Source organism: Brachyistius frenatus, unplaced genomic scaffold, assembly GCF_029030835.1.
Source record: "Brachyistius frenatus isolate BFR_SWC_R1_liver_20210118 unplaced genomic scaffold, ASM2903083v1 Contig_191, whole genome shotgun sequence".
Lineage (NCBI taxonomy): Eukaryota > Metazoa > Chordata > Actinopteri > Embiotocidae > Brachyistius > Brachyistius frenatus.
Genome location: NW_027210790.1, coordinates 672,261 through 685,410, shown reverse-complemented (window position 1 = coordinate 685,410; position 13,150 = coordinate 672,261). Strand labels below are relative to the sequence as shown.

The 13,150-nt window shown below is 42.3% G+C and overlaps 1 protein-coding gene across 1 annotated transcript; it reads right to left on the bottom strand.

Annotated features, from left to right (window-relative positions):
* Positions 1 to 930: 930 nt before the first annotated feature.
* Positions 931 to 10,252, bottom strand: LOC138632664 (zinc finger protein 85-like). Its single transcript, XM_069718410.1, has 3 exons — positions 10,064 to 10,252; positions 9,597 to 9,697; positions 931 to 3,065 (listed from the first exon to the last, which is right to left on the bottom strand). Exons 2-3 carry the CDS (start codon positions 9,612 to 9,614, stop codon positions 1,737 to 1,739), a joined length of 1,347 nt encoding a protein of 448 aa, XP_069574511.1. The 5' UTR covers positions 9,615 to 9,697; positions 10,064 to 10,252; the 3' UTR covers positions 931 to 1,736.
* Between the last annotated feature and the right edge of the window lie 2,898 nt (positions 10,253 to 13,150).

Below are 13,150 nucleotides of genomic sequence, written 5' to 3'. Positions count from 1 at the left end.
TGGAGCCGACTGTCGCAGCAACGATACATTTCGTTGTGAGGAATGAACAAATAAACAACGACGCAACCAACTGTTTCTTGTCGATTTAATAAAGCCAGATAATATAAGAGTTACAGAGTCAATCTATTTCAGCTGAAAGGGGCGGAGCTTGATGAGTCAGACCAAAACATACAGATAAAAGCCAAAACGCAGCGCAGGGAGGTCCTCCGTCGTTTCCCTCTTCACTAGACACTGAAAGAAAAGTTCCTCACACACAAGTGAAATGTACTTCAGGCCTGACTGAGTGAAAAGTTACAGAGAATCATAACAGCACGTAGGATATTACACACATACAAGTTAATGATACATTTTGCCCTTACGCTAACCTCTAGTGGCACTCGGTGGTATTGCAGTTTTAGGCGCATCTGCATTGGCCTCATTTTTCAGACCCGGAAGCTACGAACACTTTTATATACAGTCTGCGGTATATTCTCAGAAAAACAATTGAAAATGAGAATAAGGGAAAGTAAATATGTAAAAAAAAAAAAAAAAAAGCATGTCAGAAGAAACGTATCAGTTTTATCTGGTGGAAAATTGGGGCGCATTTTGAGGTACTCAATTACTTTTAACAGCACTCCTCGTTTTATCCTGAGGAGGTAACTTTGCTATCAAAGCGTAAATTTATAATCTGGAGTTTATATGCAAAATTGTACTCTCCTGGGCCTTACTGTGCGGAGTTTGCATGTTCTCCCTGTGCTTGCGTGGGTTCTCTCCGGGTTCTCCGGCTTCCTCCCGTCATCCAAAAACATGCACCTCAGGTCAGGTTACCTGGCGCCCCGCTAGTGGCAGCCTGCTGCAGCAGCTCCCCCCTGAGAGCCCCCCTGCTGTAGTGAAGACATTTCCCCTCGGGGATTAATAAAGTGTATAAAATTAAAATTATATTAAAAATTAAAAGAATGAAAGAAAATATTTAAAAAATGACCAAATCACTAATAAGGGTTAATAGAGGTCAACAGAGGTCCCAAAAGTAGTGATGGGTATTTTGAGTCATGCTGGCAAACATTTCATACCTAATAAATTTCAGTAACTTTGGTGTTAATTTTTGGTTTGTATAACGAATAGTACCTTTTAATCCAATAGGAAGGGTTGCTGTGTTCCCATGGTAACCTGGGCTTTAATTTTTACCCTGAAACCTTGCCAGGATTGTTTCCTGGTTTCAGAGTCCAGAAAAATCTTCCAAACAAAAACACTGTAGTTTTTTGTGTGCTTATGACAGGCCTTCAAGCTGATGGATGTTATTCAACAGAACTTCCTGGACTGTGACGTGTTTCACCTGATCAACAAACAACAACAACAACCCAGGCTCGTTTTTGGGGTTTGAATTCTCACTATTTATATGGAACTTGCACTACAATTGTGCATTTTTTCATTCCTTATATTTACATGCTCCAACAACAGTTCTTAAACCAGGAAAAAAGCAAAAACCCAAATGACAACAATATCCAAACTTCTTGCTGGTGCCTGATCAAAACAGTAAAAATAGTATTTTACCATCATAACTGCCATCTCAAGCTCCACTTCATTGAAATTGAACCGTGTTTCCCAACGTTTGCTGCGACATATGAAGCACAACAGATAATAAAATGTGATTTCATGGACCATCGCACTACTTAAAATACAGGCAACTCATCAGACCACGGAAACATAACGTTAAAGACCACACAAGTGTGACATTAGCTGAGACACTTCACAAGAGTTTAAGTCTGAATTCTGTGAAGCCTGATCTCAAGTTTTTTTAAGTGTGACCTCGACACCAGAAGAGGATCTTCGCTCTCAATGTGCGTCTTCCTGCCATCTAAGGACGAGGATGATTTCTCCTCTGTGTGATCTCGTAGGTCACAGGTGTCTGAATCCTCTCTGGTGTGAACACCTTCATGTCGTGTGCGATTACCAGGGATCGAGAAACTTTTCTCACAGTGTCGGCACTTGAACGGTTTCTCTCCCGTGTGGATCTGTATATGTATTCTGAGGCTACTTGGAGTCCTGAATGATGACGCACACTGATCACAGCTGTATGGTTTAACTCCACTGTGGATGACTTGATGAATTTTTAAATTATTCTGCTGGCGAAAGCGCTTCCCACACTGATCACAGCTGTATGGTTTAACTCCACTGTGGATGAATAGATGACTTCTTAAATGGTCCATTCGGTTAAAAGACTTCCCACACTGATCACAGCTGTATGGTTTAACTCCACTGTGGATGAGTTGATGAGTTTTTAAGCTACTCTTTTGGTTAAAAGACTTCCCACACTGATCACAGCTGTGTGGTTTAACTCCACTGTGGAAGAGTTGATGGTTTTTTAAATGGGCCATGTGGCTAAAAGACTTCCCACACTGACCACAGCTGTATGGTTTAACTCCACTGTGGATGAGTTGATGAATTTTTAAAGGACCCATTCGGTTAAAAGACTTCCCACACTGATCACAGCTGTATGGTTTAACTCCACTGTGGATGAGTTGATGCCTTTTTAAGGTACTTTTGTCGTTAAAAGACTTCCCACACTGATCACAGCTGTATGGTTTAACTCCACTGTGGATGAGTTGATGGTTTTTTAAATCGACCATCCTGCTAAAAGACTTCCCACACTGACCACAGCTGTATGGTTTAACTCCACTGTGGATGAGTTGATGCCTTTTTAAGATATTTGTTTTGTTAAAAGATTTACCACACTGATCACAGCTGTATGGTTTAAATCCACTGTGGATGAGTTGATGTCTTTTTAAATAACCCTTTTGGTTAAAACTCTTCCCACACTGATCACAGCTGTATGGTTTAACTCCACTGTGGATGAGTTGATGAATTTTTAAGGTATTCGTGTTGTTAAAAGACTTCCCACATTGATCACAGCTGTATGGTTTAACTCCACTGTGGATGAGTTGATGTCTTTTTAAATAACCCTTTTGGTTAAAACTCTTCCCACACTGATCACAGCTGTACGGTTTCTCTCCGTTTGCAGTCGTTGGGGGAAGTTTGTCGTCCTCCTGAAGGCGCTGAGGTGACACTCCATCTCTACTTTTACTTTCCTGAAAACACAAACAAAGATACGAACAGAGGCAGTGAGTGAAATGCAGTCGTGGAACAATCTTGAAGTCTCTCAAGCGAGGCTGGGGAGCAAAGACCCGTCTTATATTGGTATAAGTTTCTGGAAGAACCAAAGTTACCAACAAGCTTCAGAAGCATTCCTGATTTCAACATCAATCACTTGTCACTAAATCTTTTTCCCGACATCAAACAGCCCTGTAAAGTTGATTACTCATCGCTGTCACAAAGTACAGCCCCATCTCTAAAACGTTGGGACGCTGTGTAAAATGTGAATAAAATAAGAAAGCAACGATTTGCAAATTCCATAAACCTACATTTAATTTAAAATAAACCAAAGAAAACATGATACGTTGAAACTGATAAATCTTATTGTTTTATGAAAAAAAGCTGCTCATTTTTGATTTGATGGCAGATCTCATCTCAAAATATTTGGGACAGGGTCAACAAAAGACTGGAGAAGTTGTGAAAAGCGAAACAAAACACCTGGTGGAACATCTGACAACTAATTATGTTACCGTGGCAACAGATCAGTAACATGATTGGATGTAAAAAGACTATTTCAGAGGCAGAGTCTCAACAGTGAAGATGGGGAGAGGTTCACCCCTCTGTGAAAGACTTTGTGGGAAAATAGTTCAACAATCTAAGAATAATTTTCCTCAACGTAAAACTACAAAGAATTAGTGGAAAGTTGGTAGACCGCAACAACTTGGATTGGAGGAATCTCAACTGACGTTACGGTGAGCGTATTGCGTCACTTCCTGTCAACAAACATTGTGACTAGTGTTACGTCTCTCTGCTATTTCAGCTTCTTTTCCTGAATTATACATCTTAACTCTCTCCACACTTCTTCTAATCTCAAGTTAAAACTCACGCTTGCTCTTCTTGAGCAATTCTACTGTTAAATCTTTGACCAACGTTTCCTTAACTTGGTGTTTTGGTGATGCAAGCTTAGCAGTTAGCAATGGCTTCCCTCTCTCCCTCCACCTCTTCTTGTTTTTCCTGCTGTGTGACATGTTTAGTTACGACCCTGCCTCCCTTAATGATAATGTTACCTGTAATAAATGTAGTGTAGTTCGGGCTCTGGAGGCCAGGGTCATAGAATTAGAATCACTGCTGTGCACCATGCTGAACAACCAGCTAGCCGTAGGAACTTCTCAGGGACGGGGTGTACAGCTGTCCAGGATACAGGCTTAGTTAGCCGGTACCCCGCAGCACCCGAACAGCCGGGCGGCTGGGTGGCAGTACGAAGGAGGGATAGTCCCAAGAAGAAGCCCACGGTTCACCACCGACCCCTTCACGTCTCCAACCGATTTTCCCCACTCGGTGAAACACCCGCTGAGAAAGCAACCCTGGTTATTGGAGACTCCATTTAACATGAAGTCAGTGAAACCAGTGGCCAGAGTCAGATGTCTTCCAGGGACCAGAGTCAGATGTCTTCCAGGGACCAGAGTCAGATGTCTTCCAGGGACCAGAGTCAGATGTCTTCCAGGGACCAGAGTCAGATGTCTTCCAGGGACCAGAGTCAGATGTCTTCCAGGGGACAGAGTCAGATGTCTTCCAGGGACCAGAGTCAGATGTCTTCCAGGGACCAGAGTCAGATGTCTTCCAGGGGGCAGAGTCAGATGTCTTCCCGGGGACAGAGTCAGATGTCTTCCAGGGGACAGAGTCAGATGTCTTCCAGGGGGCAGAGTCAGATGTCTTCCCGGGGGCAGAGTCAGATGTCTTCCCGGGGCCAGAGTCAGATGTCTTCCCGGGGCCAGAGTCAGATGTCTTCCCGGGGCCAGAGTCAGATGTCTTCCCGGGGCCAGAGTCAGATGTCTTCCCGGGGCCAGAGACAGATGTCTTCCCGGGGCCATAGTCAGATGTCTTCCCGGGGCCAGAGACAGATGTCTTCCCGGGGCCAGAGTCAGATGTCTTCCCGGGGCCAGAGACAGATGTCTTCCCGGGGCCAGAGACAGATGTCTTCCCGGGGCCAGAGACAGATGTCTTCCCGGGGCCAGAGCGGGTGACATTGAATCAAACCTGAAACTGCTGACTAACGCTAATCATAAATCCAGTCAGATTGTTATTAACGTCGGCAGTAACGACACCCGGTTACACCAATCGGAGGTCACTAAAGTTAATGTTGAATCTGTGTGCAACTTTGCAAAAACAATGTGGGACACCGTAGTTTTCTCTGGACTCCTTCCTAACCGGACCAGTGATGATATGTTCAGCCGTACGTCTTCACTTCACCGCTGGTTGTCGAGGTGATGTCCCGCTAACAATGTGGGCTTCATTGACAACTGGAATACTTTCTGGGGAAAACCTGGTCTGATCCGGAGAGACGGCATCCATCCTACTTTGGATGGTGCAGCTCTTCTTTCTAGAAACATGGCCGTGTCTCTTAACAGCCCTAAAACCTGACATCCAGGGTTGAGGCCAGGACGCAGAGCTGCAGTCTTACAGCTCCTCTGCAGCTTCTTTAGAGCTGTCACTCACCCAAACCTTTCAACATCCTGTAGAGGTTGTGTCTGTACCCAGACCACCGATATTTAAACAACTCAAGAAAAGATCTATCAACAAAAATGTAATAAAAATGTATCCTACCAAATTAATGGATCAAAAAAAAAATCTTACAATTAAAAGTGGATTATTAAATATGAGATCTCTCTGGTCTAAATCTCTTGTTAGTAAATGACTTGATAACTGATCATCAGATTGATTTACTCTGTCTCACAGAGACCTGGCTGCAACAGGAAGAATATGTTAGGATTAATGAAGCAACTCCTCCCAGTCATATTCATTATCATATTCCTAGAGATTCAGGAGGAGGAGGAGGAGGAGGAGGAGTAGTAGGAGGGGCAGCAATCTTCCACTCAAGTTTATCAATTAATCCAAAGCCTAAACTTAGTTCTAAATCATTTGAGAGTCTGACTCTTAGTCTCTCACCCAAACTGGAAAGCAGAGAAACAGATTGTATTGTTGTTGTTTATCTCCCACCTGGTCCTTATTCAGAGTTTCTAACTGAATTCTGACTTTTGATCAGATTTAGTGCTGAGTTCAGATAAAGTGATGATAGTGGGAGACTTTAACATTCATGTTGACGTGGACAACGACAGCCTCAGTTCTACTTTCAGCTCATTATTAGATTCTATAGGCTTTTATCAGGATGTAAATAAACCCCGTCACCGTGGTAACCACACCCTCCATCTGGTTCTGTCGTATGGGATGGAAACTGAAAATGTAATTGTATTTCCTCCAAACCCTGTTTTGTCGAACCACTTCTTATTAACATCTGAAGTTACATTAATGGACGACACAGCATGTGGGAATAAATCCCACGACAGTAGATGTCTGTCAGATGATGTCGTGGCCAAGTTTAAGGAAGCAGTTACATGTTTATCCTCTTCGATGCCGTGTGTTAAAGCAGCGGAAGACATCTATGTTGATCTTAGTCCCACACAAGTGGATCATCTGCTAGAAAACACTGCAGCATCTCTGCTACAACTCTAGATGATGTCGCCCCTCTGAAGAAGAGAGTCATGAACCAGAGGACGTTGTCTCCATGGTACAACTCAGAACTACGCTCTGCTAGGCAGCGACTAGAAAGATGGAAAGGAAATGGAGTTCCACTAATTTAGAAGAATTTCACCTGTCTGGAAGGAGAGTCTAATATTATATAAGAAAGCTCTTCGTGAGGCCAGAACTTTATATTATTCATCATTAATAGAGGACAACAAGAACAACCCCAGGTTTCTTTTCATCACTGTAGCAGGCTGACAAAGAGTCCCAGTTCTGTTGAGCCCTCTATTCCTTCAGCTCTCAGCAGTAATGACTTCATTAACTTCTTTACTAATAAAATTCTTACTATCAGGGAGAGAATCGGGCCGACCCTTCCTGACACCATCACTGATGTGTTGCTAAGCAACAGCAGCCCTGAAAGCAACTGTAGGACCAGATGTAAACTTGGAACATTTCTCTCCTGTTGAGCTCTCTGAGTTAACTAGAATTATTTCTTCATCTGGATCCTCTAGCTGTCTGTTAGATCTCATCCCAACTAAACTTTTTAAGGAAGTCTTCCCTTTAATTAATACTTCCATATTAGATCAGATCAACCTATCTATTGTAACCAGCTATGTACCGCAGGCTTTTAAAGTGGCTGTAATTAAACCTTTACTTAAAAAGCCGACTCTTGATCAGCTGTTTTAGGAAACTACAGACCAATTTATTAGTCTCAGATAATGGACTCGTCTCTGTACTTGTTCTTCTGGACCTCTGTGCTGCTTTGGATACGATTGACCATATTATTATAGAGATTAGAAGACGTTATGAGGATTAAAGGAACTGCATTAGATTGGTTCAAATCCTACTTATCAGATAGATTCCAGTTTGTCCATGTCAACAATGAGTCTTCCAGACAAACAAGAGTTAGTTATGGAGTTCCACAAGGTTCAGTGTTGGGCCCAATACTTTTTACTTTGTACATGCTTCCATTAGGAGATGTCATCAGGAAGCACTGCATCAACTTCCATTGTTATGCAGATGACACTCAGCTATATCTTTCTATAAAACCAGATGAAACTAATCAGTTAATAAAACTTGAAGCCTGTCTAAAAGACATAGAGGCCTGGATGACCAAAAACATCCCACTTCGAAATTCAGACAAAAGTTATTGTACTTGGTCCTAAACACCTCAGAAACTCTTTCTGTAATCACTTAGTTACTCTAGATGACGTTGTCTTGGCCTCCAGCAAAACTGTGAGGAACCTTGAAGTCATCTTTGATGAGGATTTGTCCTTTAGACACCATATAAAGCAAATCTCCAGAACTGCCTTCTTTCATCTACGTAATATTAATAAAATCAGGAAAATCCTTCCTCAGCGTGATGCAGAAAAACTCATTCATGTGTTTGTTACTTCTAGACTAGTTTATTGTAATTCCTTGTTGTTAGGACGTCCAAATTACTCATTAAAAACCTGCAGCTGATCCAAAATGCTGCAGCAAGAATACTGAAGGGATTTAGCAAGAGAGATCATATTTCTCCAGTTTTATCTTCTCTTCACTGGCTTCCTGTGAAATCAAGAATAGAATTTAAAATTCTCTTGATGACTTACAAAGCTCTACATGACCAGGCTCCATCATATCTTAGAGATCTTATAGAACCATATAATCCTAGCAGAGCACTTCAGGTGGACCTGAACCAACCCTTAGTTATGCTGTTATAGGCCGAGGCTGCTGGGGGACCTCCTTACATGCTGAGCTTCTTTTCTTTCCTCCTACTCTTTAACTGACTCATACCTCACCATCTTCTTCTCTCCCATAGTTTCTTCTTATTATCTGTTGTCTCCATTCAGTTCCTTCACTCGTGTAGTTTCTGTTCTTTCTTTTCCAGATGTCCCGTCATGGAGCTGCATGTCTCTGTCCTGTGATTGTCGTCTCCACCAACAGTTCTTCTCTTCTATCTCTATGCTGTCCTTTTCTCTCTCTGCTCTCCTCTCACCCCAACAGGTCTAGGCAGATGCTCCCCCCATCTCTGAGTCTGGTTCTGTTAACAGATGCTCCGCCCACCTCTGAGCCTGGTTCTGTTAACAGATGCTCCGCCCACCTCTGATCCTGGTTCTGTTAACAGATGCTCCGCCCACCTCTGAGCCTGGTTCTGTTAACAGATGCTCCGCCCACCTCTGATCCTGGTTCTGTTAACAGATGCTCCGCCCTCCTCTGATCCTGGTTGTTAACAGATGCTCCGCCCACCTCTGATCCTGGTTCTGTTAACAGATGCTCCGCCCACCTCTGAGCCTGGTTCTGTTAACAGATGCTCCGCCCTCCTCTGATCCTGGTTGTTAACAGATGCTCCGCCCACCTCTGAGCCTGGTTCTGTTAACAGATGCTCCGCCCACCTCTGAGCCTGGTTCTGTTAACAGATGCTCCACCCTCCTCTCAGCCTGGTTCTGTTGGAGGTTTCTTCCTGTTGAAGGGAGGTTTTTTTCTTCCCTCTGTTGGAGCGTTTTCTCCCTTAAAGAGGAGTTTTTCCCTCCTGGCTTATGTGGGAATTGTTGTATTGTTGTGTTTCTATATTGTAAAGTTTTGCTGTAAGGACTTCAATGTGTTCAGTGCCACGAAATAACCTCTGTTGTGATTTGGCGCTATATTAATAAAAATGAATTGAATAATTTCTTTAAAAGATTCAGAGAATCTGGAGAAATCTCTGAACACAAGGGACAAGACTGGAAACCAATATTGGATGGTGGTGATCTTCGGGCCCTCAGGCAGCACTGCATTAAAAACACACTATTCTGGAGTGGAAATCACTGCATGGGCTCAGGAACACTTGTGAAAACCATCGTCTGTGAACACAGTTCATCGCTGCGTCCACAAATGATGTTCAAACTCTCCAAAGAAGAAACCAGATAGAAACATGATCCAGAAACACCGCCGCCTTCTCTGGACCGAGATCATTGAAGATGGACTGAGGTGAAGTGGACAACTGTCCTGTGTAACAGATTAAATGAGATATAAATATATTTTCTCACCGTCTTTGAAGAGTCCATTTTTCCTCTGTAGTGGCTGAGCCGAGACAAAATGTCTGCAGACTTTCCTCCTTCCCTCCGACACCTTTAATCCCACCAGTCACCTGTAACATCACATCTTTATTAGTACATATTGAGTGTAGTGGAGCTGCCCCCAAACAGTCGACTCGGGCTTTTATGTTCAACCACAGAGGAAGAGCGCCGCTGTTACTGCAGGCCTACTTCCGGTCCTTGTCTATGGGGTGATGTAGCCTAGCCTGCTAACTTAGCTGCTTAGTTTACAGCTCACACACTTAATTATTCCCACTTGCAGAAAACGACCCTTCTGTTGTAGCTTTCTACGAGCACGATGAAAACCCTTTAATGACGTAAACAACACGTTAACTTCCGCTAGCATGCTAGGTTAGCTGCTAGCGACGAGCCCCGTAAAGAATGAATGAAGATGACGCTAACGTTAGCTTGATATTTACCTTTTGGACAGTCGCCGTCACGAACCAACCGCAGCTCCAAGTTTCCGTCCGATTCTTGTTGAAACCACCAATTGTTTTCCACGAGTCCGTTGATAGAAGCAGTCTTCAGGCAGTTTTAGTTCTTAGCTTATTTTTATTAAGCATAGATTACAAGATATCTTGGAGAGCCCAACATCAACCGGAGGTCTCTTTGTTAACTTCCTGCTTTCCAGCACACACATTTACACTATCGGAAGAGGCGTGACCTATAATGTGGCGGGATTTTTGCATATGTTTGTCTCAGTACTTTTCCACTGTCCTCCGTTTAAGCCACACCTCCTTTTGTCTGATAGGGAGTTGCACCCCACGTGACCCGCCCACACAGGTTCCTGTTTTCTATAATAAGACAAACAGTGAACACATTCAGTTCCCTGGAACACGTTTCATTTCCTAATCTGGTGCACTAGTTGCATCCTACATTTGGACTCTTGAACTCTCTCTTCCCTGTTTTGCAACAGGTTCTCCCAAAGGTCAGTTACACTGTGTACATGACTTCCGTATTTCGTACGTGATAAGATCCTGCATCAGCAATGTGTTCTACAATGATTACAGTCAGTATATATTTTGAGTTTACAGCCTATGAGCCCTCATATGCACTAAGCAGAGCTATATCCCACATTCTCAGCTTCAGAATTTGGATTGAAGAGTCCTGCTTCACATCATTTCTTTAAACTTTTGGACCTGTCAGTTCCGAAAACGCGTCTTATATGACGCAACAGATTGAGAACGTGACATCCGGGATCTTTTGGCTTTTCAGCACGCAACTAAAAACAAATCTTCGTTTTACTGGCGGACAAAAACCACAACAACAATGTAATCATCCATCAGTGACGTCATCGTCGGTTTGTGAACATTATGAAGCCTCCAGTTCAGATTCTGTTCGTTAACATCTTGATAGTTCTGAGCGGTTTGGGGCAGGAAGTGACCATATTTGGACGAGCTGGGGGAGGAGCCAGAGGTGGATCTGACTGATCTGATTGGAAACTTGATGATACTAACAACTGGAAAACAATCAATGACATCAGTAGACTCTTATGTTACCTATGTAATGTTTACTACCCTTAGCAACCACCTAGCAACAGAGAGGATTTCTAGTCTCTGACTTAATAAATACAGAACATAGAAACACTAAACTGCTCAGCTAGCTCAGTCTGGTTGGAACAAAGATATCTGATGAACAAAGATATCTGATGAACAAAGATAGCTGGTGAACAAAGATATCTGATGAACAAAGATATCTGATAAACAAAGATATCTGGTGAACAAAGATATCTGATGAACAAAGATATATGATGAACAAAGATGTGGTGAACAAAGATATCTGATGAACAAAGATATCTGATGAACAAAGATATCCATGTTCTCATGTGTTTTTAACATTTTAGCTCCGTGTCATGTGTTCAAACCAAACCGGTCCAGCTAGCCTCCTCTAGGATTGTAAGTGCGTGACTATCCGTGGTGTTACGGTACGGGTGCTCGGAGCGACCAAAAAGGACCAAAAGAGACCCGACTTCACCAAATGGGTCATTTAATAGATCTATAACAAATAGAAACTACATTATATTACATATTATATTAAATTCTATATTCCCATTGAGGAGGTGGAGTTATATTTCTAGTAATTATGTCATGATGATTTGTTCGAAGTGTTCCGTTGACCAATCAGATCTCTGGAGGCGGAGCTACTATGTTGTATAATCTTGTTCATGATCCAACCAAAAACGTATTGCTGGAAAAAGTTGCGTCACATCATCTGGCACCTAAATGGATGTCACAACACCAGAAACACACAATGTGATTGGTTCATATTGAATTACAAGCAAAACCTTAGAAAATTTACATTTTGGACAAATAAAGCTGCACTTTATAAGGAAAATACTTTAAAAACAGAAGTATATTGAAGTGCAAAAACAAATTCCCATAGAGTGAGAAGAACTTTCCTGTTGCACATTCAAACAGTATATATTTAAAGTAGGCAACCCTAGTATCGCTGGAGCGTTAGAGCAGGGGTGCTTCACACATTTAAGTTATTCCAAAGCAGCGGTTGGCTGAGTGTTCAGTGCCGATAGGATGGTCGGGTTACAGCTATCGGTGGGCGGGACGTAGTATCGTCGGATTATTTTCAGATGGACCTCCAGAAAACTAATAAGAAGGAGTGACTTTAGCTAACAACACCGAGATAACTGATGGACACATTTTATTCACTTTGGATTTGATGAGAGAAGTTGAATGGGAGTCTATGGAGCCGGAGGCTTTTTGGAGCCGACTGTCGCAGCAACGATACATTTCGTTGTGAGGAATGAACAAATAAACAACGACGCAACCAACTGTTTCTTGTCAATTTAATAAAGCCAGATAATATAAGAGTTACAGAGTCAATCTATTTCAGCTGAAAGGGGCGGAGCTTGATGAGTCAGACCAAAACATACAGATAAAAGCCAAAACGCAGCGCAGGGAGGTCCTCCGTCGTTTCCCTCTTCACTAGACACTGAAAGAAAAGTTCCTCACACACAAGTGAAATGTACTTCAGGCCTGACTGAGTGAAAAGTTACAGAGAATCATAACAGCACGTAGGATATTACACACATACAAGTTAATGATACATTTTGCCCTTACGCTAACCTCTAGTGGCACTCGGTGGTATTGCAGTTTTAGGCGCATCTGCATTGGCCTCATTTTTCAGACCCGGAAGCTACGAACACTTTTATATACAGTCTGCGGTATATTCTCGCAAAAACAATTGAAAATGAGAATAAGGGAAAGTAAATATGTAAAAAAGATAAATAAAAAAAAAGCATGTCAGAAGAAACGTATCAGTTTTATCTGGTGGAAAATTGGGGCGCATTTTGAGGTACTCAATTACTTTTAACAGCACTCCTCGTTTTATCCTGAGGAGGTAACTTTGCTATCAAAGCGTAAATTTATAATCTGGAGTTTATATGCAAAATTGTACTCTCCTTCCACCATGAAAATAACAAGAAACTGAAAACTGCATAGAAATTGATATCAATATTAAATGCAGAATATTTAAGACAACAGAGAATACAG